The sequence below is a fragment of the Symphodus melops genome, assembly GCF_947650265.1.
Source record: "Symphodus melops genome assembly, chromosome: 8".
Lineage (NCBI taxonomy): Eukaryota > Metazoa > Chordata > Actinopteri > Labriformes > Labridae > Symphodus > Symphodus melops.
Window position 1 is genome coordinate 12,800,514 of NC_136698.1, and position 23,388 is coordinate 12,823,901.

General features: G+C 41.9%; 3 protein-coding genes across 5 annotated transcripts; 1 reads left to right on the forward strand and 2 right to left on the reverse strand.

Annotated features, from left to right (window-relative positions):
• Positions 1-68: 68 nt before the first annotated feature.
• prrg1 (proline rich Gla (G-carboxyglutamic acid) 1) lies at positions 69-5,835 on the reverse strand. The gene is made up of 4 exons (XM_079349681.1): positions 5,777-5,835; positions 4,895-4,938; positions 3,888-4,048; positions 69-3,077 (listed from the first exon to the last, which is right to left on the reverse strand). The coding sequence occupies exons 2-4, from the start codon at positions 4,902-4,904 to the stop codon at positions 2,613-2,615; spliced, it is 636 nt and encodes a 211-aa protein (XP_079205807.1). The 5' UTR covers positions 4,905-4,938; positions 5,777-5,835; the 3' UTR covers positions 69-2,612.
• Positions 5,836-7,397: 1,562 nt separating this feature from the next.
• tmem47 (transmembrane protein 47) lies at positions 7,398-14,636 on the forward strand. Its single transcript, XM_079350270.1, has 3 exons — positions 7,398-7,868; positions 12,463-12,603; positions 13,050-14,636. The coding sequence occupies exons 1-3, from the start codon at positions 7,643-7,645 to the stop codon at positions 13,226-13,228; spliced, it is 546 nt and encodes a 181-aa protein (XP_079206396.1). The 5' UTR covers positions 7,398-7,642; the 3' UTR covers positions 13,229-14,636.
• Positions 14,637-14,673: 37 nt separating this feature from the next.
• tab3 (TGF-beta activated kinase 1 (MAP3K7) binding protein 3) lies at positions 14,674-23,072 on the reverse strand. 3 transcript variants are annotated; one of them, XM_079350265.1, is made up of 7 exons: positions 22,912-23,072; positions 22,083-22,255; positions 20,602-21,838; positions 19,289-19,449; positions 17,927-18,020; positions 16,062-16,145; positions 14,674-15,554 (listed from the first exon to the last, which is right to left on the reverse strand). In XM_079350265.1, exons 2-7 carry the CDS (start codon positions 22,182-22,184, stop codon positions 15,409-15,411), a joined length of 1,824 nt encoding a protein of 607 aa, XP_079206391.1. In that variant the 5' UTR covers positions 22,185-22,255; positions 22,912-23,072; the 3' UTR covers positions 14,674-15,408. The 3 variants fall into 3 exon arrangements, with proteins under 3 accessions (XP_079206391.1, XP_079206393.1, XP_079206392.1); XM_079350267.1 differs by lacking the exon at positions 22,912-23,072 and adding an exon at positions 22,743-22,890; XM_079350266.1 differs by lacking the exon at positions 22,912-23,072 and adding an exon at positions 22,349-22,736.
• Positions 23,073-23,388: the final 316 nt, after the last annotated feature.

Below are 23,388 nucleotides of genomic sequence, written 5' to 3' on the forward strand. Positions count from 1 at the left end.
AGTATTATTGCTCACAGAATGACCGCTTATACTTTCTGGGTGATGAAATAGAAGAACCTGGAAGCATGTATTTTTTTTAATGTTTTATTACAAATTAATTCAAGCTTTTGCACATATCAAGGATTTATAACAAGTTCCCTTGCATTTAATGTTATAGAACATATCTGTTGTTTTATAAGGCATTGTAAAAAAAGAGCTCTGCAAGTAACAGTACAATAACTGACCCAACCAAAATGGCTACCTCCGCCAGCACAACTCAGTTGTGGTCATAGCAAGTGCTGAGGTTCACAGGTCAACTCAAAACAAACCAAAAAAAAAAGGTACAGGATAATCATCAGTGCTCAGTCTGTGAGGTGCAGACAGGAAATGTTACATGTATCAGTATTCACAGACACAAGAAAGGTATATTTGGTTTTTGAGTGTATGCAGCAATGTTGCATATAAAGTATGAGCACTTTCAGAGGATTACAGTGACATCGTGGCCGAGTGTTGTTGACGGCGTTAAACCAAACCTGTCCTTGTTTTTTCGTCTTAACAGCTCAGTTTGAGCTTAATCGCAAAGTGCCTTCATTTAGTCACAACCTACTTATCCAATAGTTACACACGTTTCACTGCATTCGTGTGCAGCAGAAAAAACAATCTCACTGTAACTTACTTTTCACACAAACACTAAATATTTTTTATACAGGTACATTACACATGCTTCACTTTGTCCACAGTGACGTGAAATACACAACCCCTTCTCTCTGTTGACTCCTTTCACGAGATTCTTCAGTCTCTATTGCTTTCTGTCCCACATTCCTGTTGCAGCATACCTTTTGTGGTGTCGCTGCAGACTTTAAAAGAAGACTCCTCGATGTCCTATTACTGAAACTGGCACAGCAGGAGACTCCGTAGCGACATAACACGGTTACATTTGCTGTAGGAGAAGAGGTTAGGGAAAGATTTTTCACAGTAAAAGCAGGCTCTGAGAAACGCAGAGGTGGATGTACGTCAGTGAGCACTGAGCACAACAAATAGTGCTGGAAGATTAACCCCAGGTGAAGAGACCAAGCTACATGCAGTACAAAATATACACACACAAACTGTATTACAAACATGTCAGCACCTCCCGTAACTAATGGTCCTATGTTAATGTTGAAACATTTTGAGAGGAAAATATTTCCAGGTGTTTTCTGAAGTTGGACTGATGCATTTGTTTGGCAACTTTTTAAACATTTAGGTTAACGTGTTCATTGGGAATCAACACCAAATGTTGCCCCTTGACACACTGTCGGCTGCTGGGCTTCTGTAGCTTGATCAGTCACTGTCTTAAAAAACAAAGTTTACAAAAGGAAGATCCTGCCATTTAGTTTTTGTTATTTTTGTTTGTTTTTTTTACACCAAAGCGCGATAAAGCTGAGTAATAAAGTTATGTTCTGTTCCTGACACTGCAAAACCTCAAGTTCATGAGGTAAAGAAGTTAAATTATTAGGAAGCTGCAAACGACCCATGTCTTTTTTTCCTCACTAAACCCTTGAAAAACAGAGCTAAGGAGAAAACCTCTGTCTGCAGTCCACTGGTAGCAAACAGTGGAATAATGGTGCGTTCCATTTGATCTTAGAAGTTCATAAATTCTAAATTGCGAGACTAATGCATCATTATGAACCCCCTTTCCCCAAGTCCTGAAGTCTGAGTTCTGACTAGAAAACTTGCAGCCCGAGTTAAAAATCCAACATGGCTGCTGCGTGCATCATCATCAGCAGTGATTATTGTGGGGACTTGACACGTAGTCCTCTTTTTGTGTAATTAAATCAAACGCATAGTATTTTAAAAGTTGACATGTCATATTTTTTGTGCATAAGCGATCAAGTAGTGAGTTGCTATGTCCCGACATTAAGCTAACAAAACAAAGCAACACCATGTTGCTTCTCAGACTTGTCGCTTGAATGCGGTTCACTCAGGTGTGACATCATGCCTCGCTTTGAGTTCGAAGTTCCCAGGGAAATGGAACGCACCACCACCAAACTTAACGTGGTTGCTGATGTTGCTCGCTATCTGACTACTGAATGAGTAGATGGCTGTTTGTTTACAGGTTGGCAATAAAAAGATTGAGTTTATTCCTGGTGACTTTAAAAGATAGCTTGATGCTACTTAATGTTGCTGGCTTTATTTATTTAAATATGTATGTACAAATCTGCTATTGGTCACTTAAGTCTGAAGAAATGGCACTCGCGTTCAATAAAGCATCAGTCCAACCTCATTTACACAGTTGTCCTTCATTACGGTAACATCCTTGTGCCACATGCATCATTTCTTATGCCTGCTGAGTTCAAGGATTCGCTACAGAGTAACAGCAATAGATGCAGCTAGAGTAAAATCAGCAGAAGTGTCGCTTGGTATTTGTATGGCATAATCATTTGCTCCCTCCTGCTGTCACTTCACCTCATTGATAAAAGGTTAGTGCAAATTTTAACAAAGCTGGCACCAGCAGAGATTGCATTAGTCCACTGACCACACAGTTAATAGTGTCTGTTGAGTGGGGGAGGCTGGTGATACCACTGCTTAATGATGATGCAGTATGTTTTTAGTGTAGGTTAGGGCTTTTGTTGGGTTGGTAGTGATAGAAGGGTTTACTTCCCATGGGTTCCGCCGCCGCTAGAAGAACTGTTGTTGACTATATCCTCGTACTGAGGAGGAGGCTCCGTCTCTATTTGGACGTCTGCATGGCCCACAGCCTCCTCGTAAGACGGTGGAGGGTCTCCAGCGCTTCCTCTTCCTGATGTGAGCTCTGAGCCTGGATAAGCAGGGCTGCTGTGGACGCTGAGTTCTGATTGGTCACCATGGTGGTAATCCCTCCCCCAGTGGTCCATGGAGACCACTGATAGGACATGGTCCTGATGAGACTGTCCCAAGCTGGGGCTGCGCTGTGAGCGCTTACGTGAATGGCAGCGCCACACAGTGATGGCAACAGCGGCAATGATGAGCACCACCAGCAGCAATGGCACGATCAAGTAGAGGGAGTGGACTCCGCCCACCACTGTCTCCAGCCCTCCAGATGGGCTACTTTCCCTCACATATTCCTCCCAGAACCGTTTCTGCAGCCAATCAGGAGACAGACACACATTGTCAAAATAAAGGTATGGAAATAAAGTATTTTCTGCTAGTCACAGTGTCAACAACATGGTTCCACAATATTGTTTTCAAAACACTAGGTCACAGGACACTCAGTGTCTACTGTACATGTTATCTGGCTAAGTGCACCACAAAGGCAGTAGGCAACAACACCAGAGTAAAAGTGAACAGATGATTGTGACTGTGCCCTCTGTTCTCTCACAAAGGTTTTCCAAATACCCCGCTCCCTCTCGCTGGCAGGTGCTCGGCTGTTCTTCCTGCTGATTATCATCACTTCCTGGAAATACCCACAGTCACATTCCACAAGCTAACCCTCTTGGCATAGGATTTCTGGACACATGAACCCAGCGTAATTATACTTTAAAAAGGTATGCGTTTGATTTGTTTTTAACAAAAACTGACTGGTACAAGTTGCTTCGTAGTACTGATCAAGATGTGTGGGTTTTAGTTGTAGCTGGTTGTCCAGTGTCCGGAGATTCCCAACCAGCCCGCAGGTCAAATGACAATATTAAGGCGGAAGATGTTTTTTTACTGCCTGTGTAGGATGTCTTTTTAATTTAAATAAAACCATTAAACTATGGTGTATTTTGGCAGCTGGGAAATCCTTGTAACTGTGTTACAAATTAAACCCCTTACGCTAAAAAAAGGACCATCTACTGGTGTGTACTATGTGGGAGGCCACATGTATCCAGAATCTATGTGCCACAGGTGTTTTAGTTTTTACAAACAGAAGGAACTAAAGGTCTGCTGTAATGTTTCACTCAACCCCTTACCGTCTTTTCGTCGTTCTCGAAGGCCTCGCGGGCCTCTTCGTAAGTGCAGATCTCCTCACGACATTCCCGCTGGATGTTACCCTGCTTCATCTCCTCTAGCAAGAAGTTGGCCCTGCGTAGCCGTCGCAGCACGGAGTGGGCCGCGTCCGCCGGCAGGAACACTTAGAGCCGGAAACATTTGCAAAGAAGAAGTTAGGATGTAAGATTTAGAAATTGTGGAGAAAAAAAAAAAGAAGTGCCGCACACCTCATGGTAAAAGTAGAGACAAAAAAATGAGAGAGAAAAAGAGGAAACTAGGAGTGAGTTAGTAAGGGGAACAGCATGAGAAAAGAAAAGAAGTGGGGGAAGATCTAAAGAGAGAGTTCTGAAAGTGAGAAGATTGAGGCAGATGAAGGAAAGAAGCAGATGGGGAAAAAAAGAAAAAAAAGAGAGAGAGGGAGCGAGGTGGGGACTGAAACAAAGGCTGAACGCTGCCCAAAGCCCACATTTCTGCATAAAAACAAAGGGTCCTTTGATTTAGGCATCCATCCCTGGGCCACAATAAGAGAAACTGGAGGAATTAACTTAGAGAGACAGAGTGGCCTTCTGTTTATCACACCCGAACATAAACTCTCCAACTGAAAGTGCACAGAAGATGCCACAGCATGCCCTGGGAATGTCTGATGTGCAAACAAATTCACAAGTAATGGCAGCTGTTAGTGTGACTCATACATTCAAGGATTGTATCAGCCCATGGCTTGAAATATAAAAAGACAAAAGGAAAGATACATTTGAGCAAAATACACGAAAACAGGAAATTCCCTTAGGAAAGAATAGTAATTGTGTGCTAAAGAGTACAGAGAAACCTGAAGAGTGACATTCCAACGTGTGTGTTTGACAAACAACGCTGAACAATAGAAAAATAACAAAAACAAGAAGTTGGAGGAGAGTTTCTGATGAGATAAGAAAGAGTGTTAATTTTGGTGTAAATGGGGAAAAGCATTGATGAAGTGCAAAAATAAACTTACCACTCCCCATGATTCCTGCAGGTCTGTTTGGGATTTTGATTTGTCTGTATGAGAGCAAACACACATTCACATGCAGCTTAGAACCTGCTGATAGATGAGTCAGACAATAATTCACCAAGACTTCACTTAAAACTACAAATATGCCTAATTTTTTTTTTTTATAGGATTAACAGTTATTTTAGGATTAGGTTAAATCCTACAGAGCAGCAAAGTCCCAATAAATCAGGAGAGACACATTTGCAAGAACAGTGACTTAAATTGAGATTTAAAAAAAAAAAAGATTACTTTTAAAATGTTAAAAGTCCAAATTTAACATAGTCTGACATGCTGTAGAAAAATATAAAATCCATTTCATAAGTTAACAAATGAATATAATGCAGTGTGACAGCTAGGCAGGCACCGTTTAGTGGTGATTTAGGGGCATCCTTGACCAAAGTGACAGTGACCAATGGCGGCTGCTGGTCACTGTCACACATGGATGTTGTACGTGAATCCTGCTTAACGCTTCCCAGAATCAGAGAGGCGGAGGAAACGTCACAATTAAATCACCGCCGCCCCGTTATATGACTAACAACAAACAAAATACACTGACTGAAAGCTAGAGCGATGCTAGCTTAGCTGTAAAGGGTTCGTTTTAGTCCGTTTGAGGAGCATATTTTGCGGCTAGGCAGGCGCTGGTTTGCGCCCCATATATTGACAATCGGTGATGATTTGTGGGACCGATACGCCTTCAGTAACGGATACGATTTTAACGAGCGACTCATGATTCAAACGGACGGATATCCCCAGCGGACAGATGTCAAAATAACGACCTCGGATTTATTATTACAAACGTTGACATTAGTGTTGGTCAAGAAATAAACTTTGTGTACTCCTGCTCACCTCTTTTCGTCCCGAAAATGCGCATTAAGCGGTCGTCCGTCTTCTCTGCTGCCCCTAAGTGTTGCTGTGCACGGTGCACATGCGCACTGCTGACAGCGAGTCCAGCGAGCGGAGTTAAAGGGACAGCTCAGACATCGACAACTATTCCTACCATTTACAACCTGACCAACACTCTATATATACATATATGTGTATGCGTGTGTGTGTGTGTGTGTGTGTGTGTGTGTATATATATTAAACACATACGGCCGTTATTACATTATATATATTTTTATTTTCTGATCTGTTGTTATTTGCACATATATATTATATTGTTATGTGTACAGACATCTCTCTCAGTTACATATATTTTCACATTATTTAACAACCTCCCTGTACTGTCTTGCAGTTGCACTGTTTTTCCTTTTTCTTTTTTTTATATGAGAGCTGCTATTTTGTAATTTCGTTGTGCTCTGAAAGAGGAACAATGGCAATAAAAGAATTATGATTCTGATTCTGATTACAGCGTTTGGAATAAAAAATGAAATTCTAAAACCACTTGTTGTTGTTGATGTTTATTGGTAATAGTGCTGGTCTCCTCACATTTTTCTTAACTGCTTTTATTTTTGTATTGTATTTTACAACATCATTATTGCCCCGTTATTACTGGCAGAGGATAAATAATTGCTTTGTTTGATTGATTTTTCATCAAAATCTAAAATACAACGTTTGTATTAGCTCTGTCATCTTTCAATTCAGCCAATTAAGGAGGTTAACACACAGGAATGATTTATTTTCAAATGTAACCCTAACCTAAATTTCTTTCAAAACTGGTTGTCCAAAATGTGTGTTTGTGTGTGTGTGTGTGTGTGTGTGTGTGCGTGCGCGCGCGCGCGAGAGAGTTAATCAATATTAACCAATTCTGAAATTCTTCCCTGGGGACAAAGGATTAGTTCCGTTCAATTAGGGATAAAATGAGCAACGTAAGCTTCCCTCAACAGCGTGTGTGTGTGTGTGTGTGTGTGTGTGTGTGTGTGTGTGTGTGTGTGTGTGTGTGTGTGTGTGTGTGTGTGTGTGTGTGTGTGTGCGCGCGTGCATGTGTGTTTTAAGACAGCAAGTGTGATAGGGAGAGGGAGGGACAGCATATGGTGTTATACAAAATTTAGAGATAGAAGAAATTTAAAAAAAAGTTGTGTTGCAAAAGAAAGCGAGATTGTTTAAAAGAAAACAAACAAAAATGAGTGTTTTCCCACATGAAATATACAAGTTAAATGACTTAAAGTGTAAATTAATTGTCTTACAACAGATTTTTGTTAAGAATTTCTGAATGTGTAACCTCATGAATGTGTAGCCTCATGCCTGAGTCGTTTTCTTTAAAATCATATTTGCATATCTCATATTTTTATGATTATTTGGCAACATTGTGACTGTAACATTAAATACAAAGTTGACAAAATGAAATTGAGAGAGAAAGTGTGTGACAGAGACAGATCTGCTTTGTGTGTGTGTGCGTGAGAGAGAGAGAGAGAGAGAGCTCTGCAGTGTGTGTTAGAGAGAGAGAAAGAGATGTGCTGTGTTGTGTGTTAGAGAGAGAGAGAGAGAGAGAGAGAGAGAGAGAGAGATTTGCTGTGTGAATGGGGATCATTAGGCACTAGGACCCAGCAGGTGCAGCTTGTTGTTACAGGCTGAGCTGCAGCTCGCTCCTCTCCGCACAGCGCTGATCTACAACAGCGCGCGCGGCTTCCCATCCGCTTAACCCAGCACGGGCAGGGGGTGGACTACCATAACCTACATCTGAATCTTTAAGTGGAATTAAGGAACCCCACCGCAAAAACACACATGTTCTTCTTCTTTATAGTTTCTGTAAATGTGTAAAATACTTTAGACATGGCTTCATCCGTGAGCGGCACAGAGGAAGTCCGGGTCTCGACGCTGACTCCCCTGAAGTTGGTTGGACTGGTGTGCGTGTTTCTCGCCCTGTGCCTGGATGTCGGGGCCCTGCTGAGCCCGGCTTGGGTCACAGCGGATGACCAATACTACCTGTCCATGTGGGAGTCCTGCTGGAAGCCCGTCAGCTCCGCGGTCTGGTCCTGCAACAGCACGCTTACCACTGGTGAGACAGACGCTTATGTGCGCGTAAACACGCTCACTTATTTGGGCTGATGGGGAGATGCACCTCCATGTTATTTTTGGAAGTTTTAATCCAGTTGGATGTTGAAATCATGGGTTTTACATGTCAGAGTTTGAGGGCAGACAGACACCCATATTCACATTCAAGTTGGGGATAACAAAGAGTCCCTGCAGACAAAGCTCTACTGAACCAATCTGTTCTGTGGGTGACAATTATAAAACATCACCCAAGAGAGTGCTAAATGTTAATTACTTTATAATGAGCTATTGCCTTGTTAATTTAAACTGTACAACTTTTCCACATAAAATAAGGTAGTGAACAATGTGTTGCACATAGTGCTTTCACAGTGGGAGATAATTGACTTTATTGATATGAAAACGTTTGTCCTTGAGCCCTTGAGTGTGCTGTGTAAATCACCTTTTCTTTCTGGTTTTCTAGCGAACTTTGTTTTTGTTTTGTTTTTTAAAACATTTGCCCAGTGCACCACTGAATGATGTGGGAATTCTGCCTTGCCAGGAGCGGTCCAGCTGGGGTTTCATTTGGTCTTTTGTTGCTCACAAAATGAGCCTTTGTGTGGGTTTCTTCACCAGCCAAGGAGCAAGGGCAACTCAGAGCAGAGAACTCCCCAGAGATCCAGATGCCTGCAGATTAGTAACCAGGGAGACAAGTGAAGCACTCCAGAAATGCAGATTTTTTTTTCGGAGGGAAACTTCCTAATGGAGTCCCCTTAAAGGTTGTTTTTTTTTTCTATCCTGGAAGTATTTCATTTTTCTATCACAGCGTGCCATTTACTGGTGAGGTAAATGAGAATCATTCTTTGATGCCATAGGTTTGCTGATACAAGAATGTCTAATAACTTTAAAAGAGTTTAGTACACAAAAAAGTAAAAATATATATTTAAAACTAATTCAAAGTATTTATTGAAAGAAAAAAATGAAGAAACATCTACTTAACAACATAACCATTATCAGTCATGAATTCAGGAATACATTTTTTAAACATTAAGCTTTAAAATGTAACGTTTTAAATACAAAATTCTTGAAATTGTTGAAGTTGTATTATTATCTGAGAAATGTTCATGGTTGGAGTTGAGTTTACGATAAAGCTGTTCAGAAGTGGGAAAAACAACACCAGAGATCCAGTTCAGGTCAAAAATACATGAACTACTTAGGATCTGATATCGAAAGAATCTGTCATAAGATTTTATCAGTCTTTAGTCTTGGATTTGAAAATTTAAAATGAGTTTCAGTACACTCCTTACTATACGTTTCTTCGTTTCATGTGTTTGCTGCAACAAACAGTAGCTCTATACTTCACTTTTTGCTGCCTCTGACCTTCTCCTATGTGCTGAATTGTGTTCTTGTTAGTCCGAAAAACTGTTTTCTTTCTGTCGACGGGATGAGTAAATGCTGGTCATGCTGGCCCAGGACCTTCTCTGTCAGCACAGACAAAGTGCACTTTGGTGCCATATAAAGACATGCAGTCTCCGTGTCAGCTCCCCTCTCTCAGCAGCGGCAGCATACCACAGTTAATGCACACAGCAAACTGCCCATTTCCTCAGGCTTGTGCTTGGCGAGGCTTATTGATTCGAATCCCAGTAATCAGTTTCATCCCCCCTCGTCAACCCCTCAATATTTCCTCAGTGTCATGCTCTGGGCATTAAATAAATCCTGTTAGTTTGAAACACCAGCTGGCTGCTCAGATGTTTTTTGCTCGTTCTGCTATAGGTCTGCTTGTGTGTGTTTGTCCAAAAACCAGAAAAAGCGTAAAATATGCAGAAATTGTAACTGTTCTCCCCTTTCAGTTTCACACGCACACACACACACACACACACACGCACGCACACGCACACGCACACGCACACACACACACACACACACACACACACACACACTCTTTTTGTAGACACACTTCAGCAGGGGGCAAAGGTCCATTAAAAAGAAGGAGACCTGACATGGGGACAGGAATGTGGAGCGGTCTTGTGTGTGGTTCCCGGGTTGGTGCAATATGAATGGAACGAATGTGTAGCCACTGTGTGAGCTTAGTCAGACACTGTAGGACAAAGAATAATAACAGTGAAAACATTTGATCCTGTATTAGGATTTATGATACCGGAATAGAATTTAAAACTTTGATAAGATTCTAGTAATCAAGTTATGCCGAAGTAATTTTATTTGTTTTAAATAACACAAACATGACCACAAGGTATTAGTGACTGCTGACTCCCTTACAGAACATCTGTCTGTAAGAGATATTGTTTGTTTATATATTTTGCTTCTTTATGATATTCTTAAAGGACTTGAGAAACTTCTAAATTTGTTTGATGAATATGAATGTACCAACACAACTTTACCTGTCTTTTCCTCAAGAGAGACTTTGGTTCAATATGTGACTGAAGATCTGACATTTCTTGAAAGTGTTGATACTTACCGACACTATTCATGATTAAGTTCATTGTTTGAAAACACATATTGAAAAGGACCACAGTATGGAAAATTCTGAAAACCATATTCCCGTGACTGTCACACAGATGGCTACATGTAAAGCTTAACTGTATTGCTGCCATCTTGAACCAGGGACCTCTGATTGACTCTAAAACTTCTCCATCCTGAGAGAGTGAACCTGAGTGTGTGTGTGACAGCCAGAGAGACACTAGAGGCTCTTCTGTGACACAGATCTGCCTCCATTGTCTTGGACAAAAAAAAAAAAAAAAAAACATACTTAGGGGCCCAGAAGGATTTTTTTTTTATCATTAAGCACCTAGGCGCTCCCTGATGGGCACATAATTAATGCTCAGATTGGATCTTGTCTACTGTATCTCCTTTTCCATCTGTCATCATGCATGGCTCAGATTAATACTTTGGCGCTTCCTGCTCGTCAAAGCCTCTAAGCACTCCGACTCTGGCTGCATTTCTTGCACAGTGAGTCGCTTCCAAATTTGAAATCCATCCTGCAGTTTCACAGGAGGACTGATAAGACTTTTGCTTGCAGACGGTCCAGGCTGAAGATGACCTAGAGAGGATATCTTTCCCCATCACGAGCTTTGACAACTGCAGGTCAAGTAACTGTGAGGCAGAGAAAGTGAATGTTGTTTCTTTATTGGGGGGGGGGGCACTGCTGGAGAGAGCTGGTGCTCTGCTTTTTGTGGGCTACTTCCAACATCCTGTGGTGACAGGGCCCATTTTTAAACTCTCAATCCTGGACCATATTTGGTCAAAAGAAGTTGATGTTTGTTTATATTTCAGCTGCTTGGCCTCTGGAATAAAGTCTCCCCTCCAACAAGGGTGGGAACTGTATTTTAAGCAGCTTATCCTCTGTCACTGTCTCTCCACTGGAGAATGTTTTAATGATTTTCTGCCTCAATAGAGGGGAAACATATTCTTGGCACTGCTTCATCTTTGTTATTTCCTGGGTTCCATAATAGACAATACCATGTATACTAATAAAAATACCTCATGTTTATTCTAACCATAGGTCTTTCGGTTTGAGCTTCTGCTCCCACCCTCATTTTATTTGGAGCTCAATCCCCCTAATGCTTTGATGTGAACATTTTTCACCCGCCGCACTTTAAATTATTTCCTCCTGTGTAATCAAATATCTCATCATAATATCCTCTGCCTGTTTACATGTAGACCTCCTGTTTCCGTGAGCACACACCAAGGCTATGAAAGAGACCTTTAAACTCCAAATAATTACATAACTTGTCTCTAAAGTCTTTGTTTATTGTCCCATGACATTAAGGGGTTAAAAAAACAGATTGAAAAAGAAAACAAATAAGATTTAATTTTGCCCAATTAAAATAATTAAGTTATCTCTCCTGAGCAAAAACATCTTGTTTTTCTACTTTGCCTTCACTTTGGAATTACAGGAAGGATAAGGAAGGGAAAGCGGAGATTGAGACACTTATTATTTAACTCGAGTGAATCTCTTAAACTTATTCCAGATGAAATGCTGTTGATGCTGCTGAGCTAGCAGCAGACAATACAGAAGGGATACTCATTATCTGACTCACTTCACAGAATGCCTTTCTGCTCCTCTGGTGTCTGTTTATAAAGTGCTGAAATCCACACATATGTGGCCAGGCTTGTGTTTGGTTTATTTGTTTCTTGTAAACCAGAAACTGCTGTGCTCGGTCCGAAGGGTTAGTTAATGCATGGTTCAAATTCTTCTCCTGCCGCTGGTCCCTAACGGCCAGCATCAAAACCTTGCAAGCCATGGCAAGCTTCTCAGAAATATGCACGAGGAAATGTTTCAACAACTGAACCACAAGTATTTTGTGTTTACTCTGCGGTAATTCACCACAATCTCAAGTTGTTGGAATGTTGAATGTTTTTCTCCTGTTTAAGATTGAGCATGACCAATATTGCCTGTGACCTGTTCTGCTGCCTGCCTCTTTTACTTTTCCCCCTCTTCTTCATCCACCCACCTTCCTCCTCCTTTCCCTGTCAACAGCTCAGACACGGCTCTCCAGTGTAACCCCGTTTTAGCTACCTATGTCACTCTCTATCTCAGTGTGATTTCATGCCTTTCCTCCCTCACCCCCTCCTCCTCTGTGTGCGTGTGTTTTGTCCTATAGACTGGCAGATCGCCACACTGGCCCTGCTGTTGGGTGGAGCGGCCCTCACCCTGTTCTCATTCCTCGTGGCGCTGATCTCCCTCTGCTTCAGCTCCAGGAGTCGCTGCTACAAGCCTGTGGCTGTCATGCTGTTCTCTGCGGGTAGGTAAAGAGACAAAAAAAAAAACCAAAAAAACAAGTCAGAGACGAGTCAAAACACAAAGAAATGACTGCTTTTAAAAAGGTCTATTCATTTGAGTTATGATGATATTAGTATTGGCACCAGTAATAGTGCCAAAAATATGAAATATAAGTATGCAAGTCAGTGTAACTATTCTGTGGAAAAATGTTCAGGTAACTATTACAAAAAAAAAAAAAATCATTGTGTTGCAGTTGACACTTAATGTTTTTGTAACAATATGAATAATTTAATATATATATATTGACGGGTACTGAGCATCTGTAACTAGACAAGTATAGGTATTAGTATCGGCATAACTGGTGTACTGCTAGAAAAATTGTACCACTGTTGTAACACTTGATCTGTCTGAATTTAACAGACTGATTTTCACATCAGTACCTCCTTCCTCTCTTGCTTTCCTCTGCAGTGGTGCTCCAGGTATGCAGCTTGGTTCTATTCCCCATCAAGTTCATAGAGACGGTCAGTCTGAGGGTGTACCATGAGTTTAACTGGGGCTACGGCCTGGCCTGGGGGTCCACCATCTTCTCTTTTGGAGGTGCCATCCTTTACTGCCTCAACCCCAAGAACTATGAAGACTACTATTAAAACATCTGAGGAGAGAAAAGCTATTGGAAGTCGGTTTCAGCCAGGGTCCTTCCAGTAATAGGACATTTTCTGTTCCATATACAGAGCACAACCACAGACTCAAGAAAAGGAAAAAAACAAAACCTTACTGTTAGATTCGGGACTGGAACCATTCGATACTGTGAATTTATTGACTTAAAGATGATCCATACTAATTTGGACTTTGGATCTCTTTTTTCCAAAAACGTATTCAAAACGGAATCCTGAACCGTTATAGAGTGAATGACACCATCCGCATGAGCCTGCGTTCCCTTTAAGTGGTACTCCAGTAGGTCTTCGATTTGGCCAGAAAATCTAGAGGGAACAGATGGATTCACTGACCCCATACCAGGACAAAATGATGGACTTATTACCCAATCAGTGCAAAGAGCAAAAGAACAATGTAAACTTGGCCCAATCAGGACAGTAACGGACCCAGGGAGGAAAAAAAATCCTGTTGAAGTGTTATTCCGAGGATGACAAAGCGAGGAAATGCGACATAATACTTTTCCCCAGAGATGAATTACATCTGGAACTTGGCCTTGACTTCTTCCTACAGTTTAGAGAAATACATCAGTGAGGGCTGGTGACATGAACCAAAGGCACTCGCTAGATTTTCTCTCCATTCCTATTTGATTCTATTTTAAGGGTCACAGAGATTACCAGAAACTACCTAAGACAATTAAAACATTCCACATCCACCGTCTAAATATCATACTGGAGAGAAGAAAATACGCTGGCAAATGAAAGCACAGCGTCACTCACATGTAAACTATTACTACTGCTATTGTAAATGTGCAACATAAGCCCAATTATGCCGTCATTTTGATTCAAAAAATGTATTATATTTAAGTACATGCAGCATAATAAAGTAATATTCATGCTAAAGCCAGTGGGAGGGATGATGGCAAATGAGCATGTCTGCTGATGTGTGCAGCCATGCCTGCATGATCTTACCACCTAGCATGTGCTCACACACGGCCCCATGTGATGCCTCCTTATCTCCTCCGTCTGTAGGAAACGAAATTGCTCTCGGTAGAAAAGAATACAAGAGTAGATTTTCATTTAGGGGAGAAACTGTAGCGGACCGTTCTCATCGCTGCGACTGAAAATGTCAGCATACTGAACATTCTGCACGAAATACGAGGTTCATAACTAAGACAGACGCATGACTAATGTTATTATTTCTGTTTGGATCAATCTTGAAAACATTTTGAACCTTAAAGAAGCCATTGTAGTCATGACTGATGCGACTGCTGAGGGTAAAGCTCTTCGAAAGTCTCCAATAGGATGGTCAGAAAATGTGTTTGCATGCCCATTCCACTTGCTGCTGAGTTGATTATGATTCCCACTGGCTTGTCAGTAATATAATAAACATGTTCTGCTGAAAGGAGTGTGTGATTGTTTGTTTTTCTTTGTTGGTCAGGTCACATAGAATCAGCTCCTTTATTAAGTACAGCAAGTTGAGGCATTTGCACAGGAAATCAACATCTTATGAACACATAATACAGGGTGGCGTATTTTGCATAACAGTACCAGGAATATACTCGTATGCAAGTGTCTTTAGTGTTCTTCTTTCAGTGAAATGAGCTCTTATACAGAGCCGGATACAGTGTACAGTCTACATTTCGCATTAGTCAGAACGTGTATATATATATATATATATATATCATTGATTTCATAGTTCCACCCACAGAGAGGGGATCACAGGTCCTGGATTAAAGTGGAAGTGCCTCTATTTTAAGTTCAGGAATGGGCACAGTTGTGTAAACAGGGCAGTCACTCATTCTGCGTGGAATGTTCACCAGGTAAACTTTCGCTCCTCTTCATCAATCCTCAGTGGCTTTGACCTTCCCCAAGCCCCGTTCCACTGTGTCGCTCACAATTGTATCCATTTGCAAAGAGACGCGTCCAAGCTGTGCCCAAAAAGATTTCATCATCCACCAACAAAGGTCAAAGTGCACAGGAGTAGTACATGGAAGCAGGGCAAGTGGGCAGAGAGGGATCGTGGCTCTTCCTCAGCAGGTATATAGGTGTTGTATATTTACTGACAGGGGAAGACCTCTAGACAGATTCTGCAGATGTTTGAAAGGGTGGAGCTTATGCTCTCAAAGGATTGGCAGGGGCGGGACAAGGTAGGGCAATTCAGGTCAGCACGCAGCTCAGGTGTAGCGTGGCATCTCGCACTGTTCACAGCGGTTGAGCGCAGGGTGATTGAGGAAGGTGCAGCTTTCACAGTTCCACTGGGCTCCTTCAAAATCCTCGTCCCTCTGAGGCCCCTGCACTGGTTTGGGGATCTGCTCTGCATCTATCAATAAAAAAAAAGAAGAAAAAAAAAAAAGGATTGAAACCAGAGGCAGTTCTTTATGCATGTGATAAAGTGCTAAACACAACAATGTAAGTGTCATCAGCTCAGGGATAGAATAAAGCACGACTTTCAGTCAACAGAGATGCATGAGGCATATGTTCAAGGATCAACCATAAAGTACAAAATGGTAATAGCCATAAAGGTTTTTCTTGTAGTTACCATGCCAACAGATGTGTGTAGATCCACATAGACTAAAGTCAGATATGCTTTGTCTTGCTTTTCAAACAAAAATGTTTGGAAACTTTGATGTGCTGAGAGCCGAATTTGACAAACAGTCTGTGCAATGACCCGTGTGGCCCTGCAATGAAAGTCCAAACCGTATCCTGGAAACAAAATAAATTCTAACCCCGTCCAACATTTATTTTTCTTCTCTTCTAAATACAACCTCATGAAAAGGTTTCAAGACTTCCTTTTATGTCTTTGAATACTTGTTGAAACAATTCTCACCTTTCTTCCCAGGTTTAGGTGGCACTACAGGACCGGGCTGAATGTTGTCATAAAAGTTGTTCATAGCCTTTGGGTCGAACTTCCCTGTGGAGGAAAGAGGAAACCAGATACATCAGTTTGTTTACAAGTCTTCATTCCAGACAGACATCCAATCAGTGCTCAGCATCCTATTCTCTCTGAGCTTCTTCACTGATGCAGTGTTCAGACCGGCACGTACAACGCAGCACACTCCAGGGAGAAAAAAAAAAGGCAGCGGGGTCAACAGGTGAAGTAGTTAAAACGTGCTGAAAACTTAAAGCAAGGTTATAAAAAATCATCCGCTTCCGTCCAGAGGTAAGCCCTGCGTCAACCTTGTGCTCAAGTTGAAAATCTTTAAACCTTTTAGAAAGGCGCTGTTGTGGTCACATGATGATTTCCCCATATTTTAGCCTCCTACGTTATCGTATTTTGTACTCGTCCTCTTTGCTCAGTGTCTGATCAGGTAAAAAAAAAAAAAAGACCTCAAATATGCAGTAAAAACTGTGTCAGTCACACAGCGGCTGTTGTCAACAGACTGTTGTCACAGAGACAGGACGGACGTCCGTCTCAGCACACAAACGCTTCCTGCTAACACGAGCGCACAGCCAGCGCTTTTCTGCCCAGAAAAAAAACACGAGGTGGACACTTGGGCCACACACACACACACACACACTATCCTACATACTATTATAAAACATGATGTAAAGAGACAGAAACTGGATGTGTGCGTTACCCAAGAATCCTCCTACATTGTATTCATGTTATCTCACCAACACTGAAGGCAGCTAGTTCAATAACATATGCTTGATAAATGAATGCTCCAGGATACATGAACTCAAGCTGTCTTTTCTACAATCTCAAACTTTGAAATGTGATATGTGTTGAATGTTGTTGATGTCAGCTTCGAGACAGCCGATCATTTTTTACAAGCATTAGCAGAAAAGCTGACAGGCCTGAAAGCTAGAGCGTACAGTCAGATGTTGACCTGTTATCTTAGTTGTTCTACTGCGTGGAATCCTCCTCGAGCTAAGCTCCTGAGCTCAATGACCTTCTGTGTGATTGTATGAAGCACTCCCCCAAAAACGATAAACATATCGACCAAAAATAACTTATTCATGTCAACTGACGTCTAAACAGACAACTGTAACATTTTTTCAGCGACCTTTAACAACATCCTTACATTTAACAACGATATGATTCTTAATTATACTGAATGAAAAACACTGCAGCATAGATTTTAAATTCAGAAACTGACTAAAATAATCCAGTTAGCTTGCAAATGCTCTTTAATGTGGAAGTTTATAATCCACTGACTGAGCAGCCTGTCTGAAAAGGAGCATTAAGATGGCAACAACAACAACAAGGAAAAGGCAGAGAGCTGCTCAAATGTTCAGCTCACCAGCACTGGATAGACTTATAGTAAATTGTTTTAACTTATAAGACCGAAGATCTCACTAACCTTTCACCTGCACAAAAAGACAGCCTCTTGGGAAATTATAAACCATCACAACTTATTTCTACAATGGAAACGTTGAGGCAATGCTGTCACACACTTCGTAATCATCAAGGACCATGTACCGTGCCGGAAACCAATGAGGGTCAACTCTGGATTGAGCCGGGTTCTGTCACGAACCAGCAGGTTATTTAAGAACACAGTATCTGTATGCAGAATGATAGAGCATCATCCCTCACTCTGGACTCAACTCTGTCTGCTTCTGGCTCTCTCAAGATCAATGCTTTCAAATATATCAGACATGCACTTCAAAGCTTCATGCGTTGGAATGTACATTAATGATGTGTGTGTGTGTGTGTGTGTGTGTGTGTGTGTGTGTGTGTGTGTCTGAAACCTCTTGATTGCAGAAGATCTGTCTCCTTCAGGGTACAGTCGATATCAATCTGCAGCTGTCTGTTCAGACTCCGCAAACGGGTCATCTCTTCAGGCTGCAGTCAGTGCAAACACAACAACCCGGATAGATTAGACGAATATAGACAACCTAATATTCCCTCCTTTAAAACCTCTTAAGAAAGTAATAAACAACGCTTTTATGATCAAATGGTGTTGTCTTATTATTGTTGAATTTAAGTAGCACCTTGTGTCTAAGAGTACCTGTAATCTAGTAAAGCACGTTCACTGCACCTTAATCTGTACATTATAACCTGTAGGATGTATAATTTAAATGTACAGCATCCATCCATTTTTAACTAATAAATTGCATTCCTTGTCTATTCTGTATAGTACGTTCATACAACCTCAATAAGCTATTAACGTGTATAATATGTCAATATTCTGTTTACAGCTACAATCTAATATAGCACGTTCACCACACCTTTATCTGAATATCATAATCTGCTGAATTTATTTATATTGATTTATTAGACCTCTTTATACTTCATGCATTCCATTCATCCATATATAGTCAATAATTTGCATTTTGTATCTATTCTGTAAATTCTGTAACTACTTCTGTACATACATAGATTCTTGCACGTACTGCTAATTGCACTTCTGGAGAGATGCTAAACCTCATTTCGTTGCTCTATACTTGTATACGTGTAATGACAATAAAGTTGAATCTCATCTCATGTTTTCTGCCTTTTAAAAAGCGTGAAAAGCATGTGCTTTTCTTTAACAGATTTTAAGGGCCAGGTCCTACTCTGCTTCTGTGATTTGCTAACTCCCCATGAGCCTGGGATCCTTCTGCAGGGATTTACTAGCAGTTCCTAAAACTCGACTGGTCGCGATGCCTTTGGTGTTCGTACCCCCCGGGGCTGTGAAACTCCCAGCCTGAATATCTCAGACAGGCAGTGTCCTCTTTTAAAACCCTCCTTAAAACTCATCTTCACTGGCTTTTCTCAACACTTTTGCTTCGTGGTGCTTTTTGATAACCAGGCTGTATTTTACCAAAGTCAAACTCCTTGTGTTTTTAAGTATACCAGCCCAATAAAGCTGATTCGAATATGTTTTTAAATTTATGTTTAAGTCTTATTATCCAATTTATTCACTTTTTTCATGAGTTATTATTCAAAGGTGTATTTTTTGTACTATTTTGGTAGTTGGAAGTGCAAAACACTTAAATAACACTGTAAATAAAATCAGTATTATTATTTATTATCATTCTTATTTCAACTAAATATGATATTGTAGCTGTTATAGATTTGTAATAGCATAACAGTATAAAGAGCAAAACAACTGAGTGTGTGGTTCTTACTCTGGGTATAAGACTGGTGGAGTTGACTCGTCTGAAGCGTCGTTGTAGGGCGTCATATTCCATATTGTTAACATCAGACTTTAGCTGCTCTAGTTTCTGCTTCTCCAGCAGCAGTTCCTTCAGCAGACGCTCCATCCTGGCACGCTGGTGGAGCAGGAGAGCTGCAAGCGAACAAACAAACAAACAAACGTAAGGAGTCTGTTAGCTACTTTCTAGAATAAACAAGCGCTCACATCAACGTAATATGAAGTGAAAAACAGAATAAACGCAGACAAGTGATGATACCAAAGAGCAAGTTGCAGTTAGTAAGCCTCCAAATGACTTCAACTATTAACAGGATACTTTAACCTTAAGAGTCACAATACAAGGAAACAGGCTTAAGAAGACAAATGGATTACTGAGTCAAACAAACTATAGAGCCTGGGATGCCGGAGCTCACTTTCCTGCCTCCCCAAGCTGTCGTGGGACTAACTGGATGAAACACAGGCGAAGGGAGGTTCCCACTTGACCACCCCAGTAATGGCCGAGCTCTTGCCGTCCGTCAGTCCCCTCGGTTGAGTTGTGGGGGCCATGCGATAGGGTAGGTAGTATCAGGGCTGTCACTACCTGCAGCTTGCATCTACGGGCCTTGATCTGTTGAAGGTGGCATCGCTGTTTTGGTTGTGGTGGAAACTAAGGGCCATCAGGGAGGTTATGTAACTTATCAAAGAGGCATAATTGGGATGAGGGGTGTCTTCACTAAGTGCTTATCCTTTCATTAGGGCACAAGCACCTTCTGTTTGATTCAAATTTAAATAATTATAGCCGAGAAAATATGAGGAGTAGAAAAAAAAACGTGCCAACAAAATGCAGCTGAACACCACAAAACGGCTGACACATAACTTAAACACACTGCTGTCAGAGTTTCAACAAAGGTGTAACAAAGTTGGCATATCACAAATGTTACCTATTGCAATAATAAAATGTGATATTTATATAGTCAGTTCAAATAAACACTAAAAAACTAGAAGAAGAACTTGATCTTCTTCAAAATCTGTAATAGTGAGATTTTAATTTTGTAAATACATTTTTAACAATAATTGTATATGATAATTTCATTTGGGTAATGTATGACACATATCTTTTTCACCAAAACATCAAATAATCAGCAGATTTTTTGATTTTATGCAACTACATTCTGGGTCAAAAGTTCCATTAGTTACAGTAGGAAGTGCAATGTTTCAAATTCAAAAGTCATTTACTCTCAGACTAAAGGTGACTTAACAATCACACACTTGCAAAGCAACAAATAGAAATAAACTTCAATGCCCTACCTTGTGTGTATGCATAGTCATCAGAGCCTGAGCTTGAACGTCGGGGCATTTGGTGAAAATGACTTGCAATGTTCCCTGGTAGAGCCGAGATGGGCAGGATGGGTGCAGGGGCGGCGTGGTGCTCCCTATGGTCTACTATGTTGAGAAGAGACTCCGCTTCGGCCACGGGAGGTGAGCTGAGTGGCCTCTGGGCCTGGCCTCCTGGGGACACTTTGATTTTGATGTAGGCTGACTGGCCCGGTTGAGGAGAGGAGGCAGGCCGAGGCCTTGCAGGGCCTTGATGCTGCAGGTACATCCCAGGGTGGAATGATGCTGCGCCTGAAGGTCCAGTCATAGTTATACCCCTTGATGGAGAGCTGGGTGAGGGGCTTGTGGCCCTGTAAAGTGTTCCTTGGGGGTGGGGGTTGTGCACAGGTGAATTGCTGCGTGGTCGTGGACCCTCCAGGGTAATCTCTATCTGGTTCTTGAGGGAGGTTTTTGTGTGGTAGGGCCTGTAAACTGCTGGCTGTTGCTGGGGTTGTTGCTGGTGATGGTAGGGCATGCTAGGGATGGTTGGGGAGCTAATTGGGAGGAAGACATACGGCTGGTGCTGGGGTTGTGGCTGTGGCTGATGCTGGGGGGAGCTGTAAGGGGAGCCATATGTGGGAGTACTGTAAGGAGACTGCTGATGCTGATACACAGGCGCCCCTGAGGAGGACCAAGGCGCTGGCTGTGGGCTTTGGGAGGGTGAAGGTCTAATATACAGGGGGGTGTTGGAGCTGTTCGCATAGTGCCCTGGGGGGATCTGCAGAGCTTGTGGGACATTGGGTATACTTTGTGAAAGTGTGACTGTTATAGGGTTCATTGTATAACGTGGGACAGGGGAATATGTTGGAGACATGCCCTGCATTGTGGGCGGAGGGGTAGGAGTGCTAGCCGACCGGCTCTGATCGTTCATGAAAAAAGGGTTATAACCAGGGGAGGGGGCTATGTTAGCAGGGGCTGACAGTGGCTCAGGGTAGCTGGGCCGCTGGGGTTCAATGTGGCTATCACTGGTGCTGTGTACTAGGGAGCGTCCAACTCCAGGTGCTCCTCCATTTGCCTTGTTTGCTTCTGAGCCCGGGTAGCCCAGACTGATGTGCAGCATGTGGTTTCGACTCAGTCGCCCGTCATCTGGACTGTGATGAAACTCGCCATACAGGTATCTGTTACTCTCCTGAGCCAGCAGGTGGCAGCATAGATCCAGGTTATTGTTGTTCTGAGACAGCAACCAAGAACAGTCTGAGTTATTCAGCGTCAAGCAGCTGGAGTGTTTAAGAGCTCATCTTACTGCTTAGTATACATTACAGGAGAAAAATACTTGCTGCTGGTAACTTAGCATTACAGACAATTGAAGCAATATATCTTCAAATAGAAAATACATTCTCCACAGGGGAATTTCAAACATTCAGAGTCCAACCATCAGAGCATATGGAAGAGTAAGTGTGTGTTTGAGTGAATACCTGAAGAAGGCACTGTGACACAACCCCCTCTGGGATTTCTGGGAAACGCTGCTTAAGATCCTGCAGGATGTGATAGTCGAGCTGAGAGCCTCCCTGCGCCATCCTAAGCCAACACAGAGACTCAACGAGCCCAAAACTTCAAATGCTGAAATAACCGACGTCGTCTCACCCCCCTGAAGACGCAACACACACACACACACCGATCACACAACTCAACATGCAATGGAAGAGCTCCCAATAATCTGGTCAAAAAGTCGGTCACACACCCAACGTGTCAGCAACAGTATCATCCAGTGTATCCATTATAAGCAGTCTCTGTGAGGCATGTCAACATTAGCTTTCACAATATAAGGAACACATAATAAAAGAAGCCAGGTTCAGTGTTTGTCTTTCACATATGCATGGAGGTCCTGGTAAAGTGCCTTTCAGTCTGTTGTTGTTTGTTTAGACACACGGTTGCACCAAGCAACGACGACATACCAACGCTAGCGAGCAGGCTAGCTCTCAGCATCAGTTGGCCTCCCGTTTATCACTAAAAAACAAACAACCATACCGGTGTGAGGTGTTACCACGGCAAAAATAACACTAACACCCCCAGAAGATTTTCCGCAGTTAGCCGTCACTAAAATAGCATCAAATTCTCCCCCGAAAACAACTCACTTGGTTCAAAATAAGATTAACTCAATTCGCCAGGTGCCTGCCAGCTAACTCTGCTAATGCTAACATTAGCATGTTAGCTGGTCAGCTGTCATATGTCTGGGTGTTGATGGATTAGCTAGCTAACCATGCTAAATTCAGGCAGTCACTTACGACTTTACAAAAAACTCACCATAAGTTAAGCCTCCCTCAAGTCCCGGAGCATAGCTTAGCCTCTGTATCTCTTATAATGTACGTCGAGGGTTGTTAAGTGTTTGTTTTGGCTAAGTAACCTGTAGTTTCACATTCCAGCGTCAGGCCGAACAGGCTGACTATCGCGATAATGTCAGATCAACCAACCAGGAAGTTGTTCACATCGGCTGAGTCGACGCTGTTAGTAGTGCGCATGTCTGCCCGCCGTGTCCTCTGATCACAGAGCTGCCTTTACCTTTTATTAATTTTGCCTACAGCTCAATATTGCTTTTTTAGAAATTAGCCAGTCACTGTAAATACATGTGTATTCAACTTACTGTTAAACGTACTTATATGTTTTAAAGGGGCCATGCCGTCAGTGAACTATATAAAAGCAATAAAAAACAACACTTTATAGGTGATAAAAGTTATTAGACTGGTAAACTGTCCTGGGTTTCTCTACTGAACTGTCAAACTT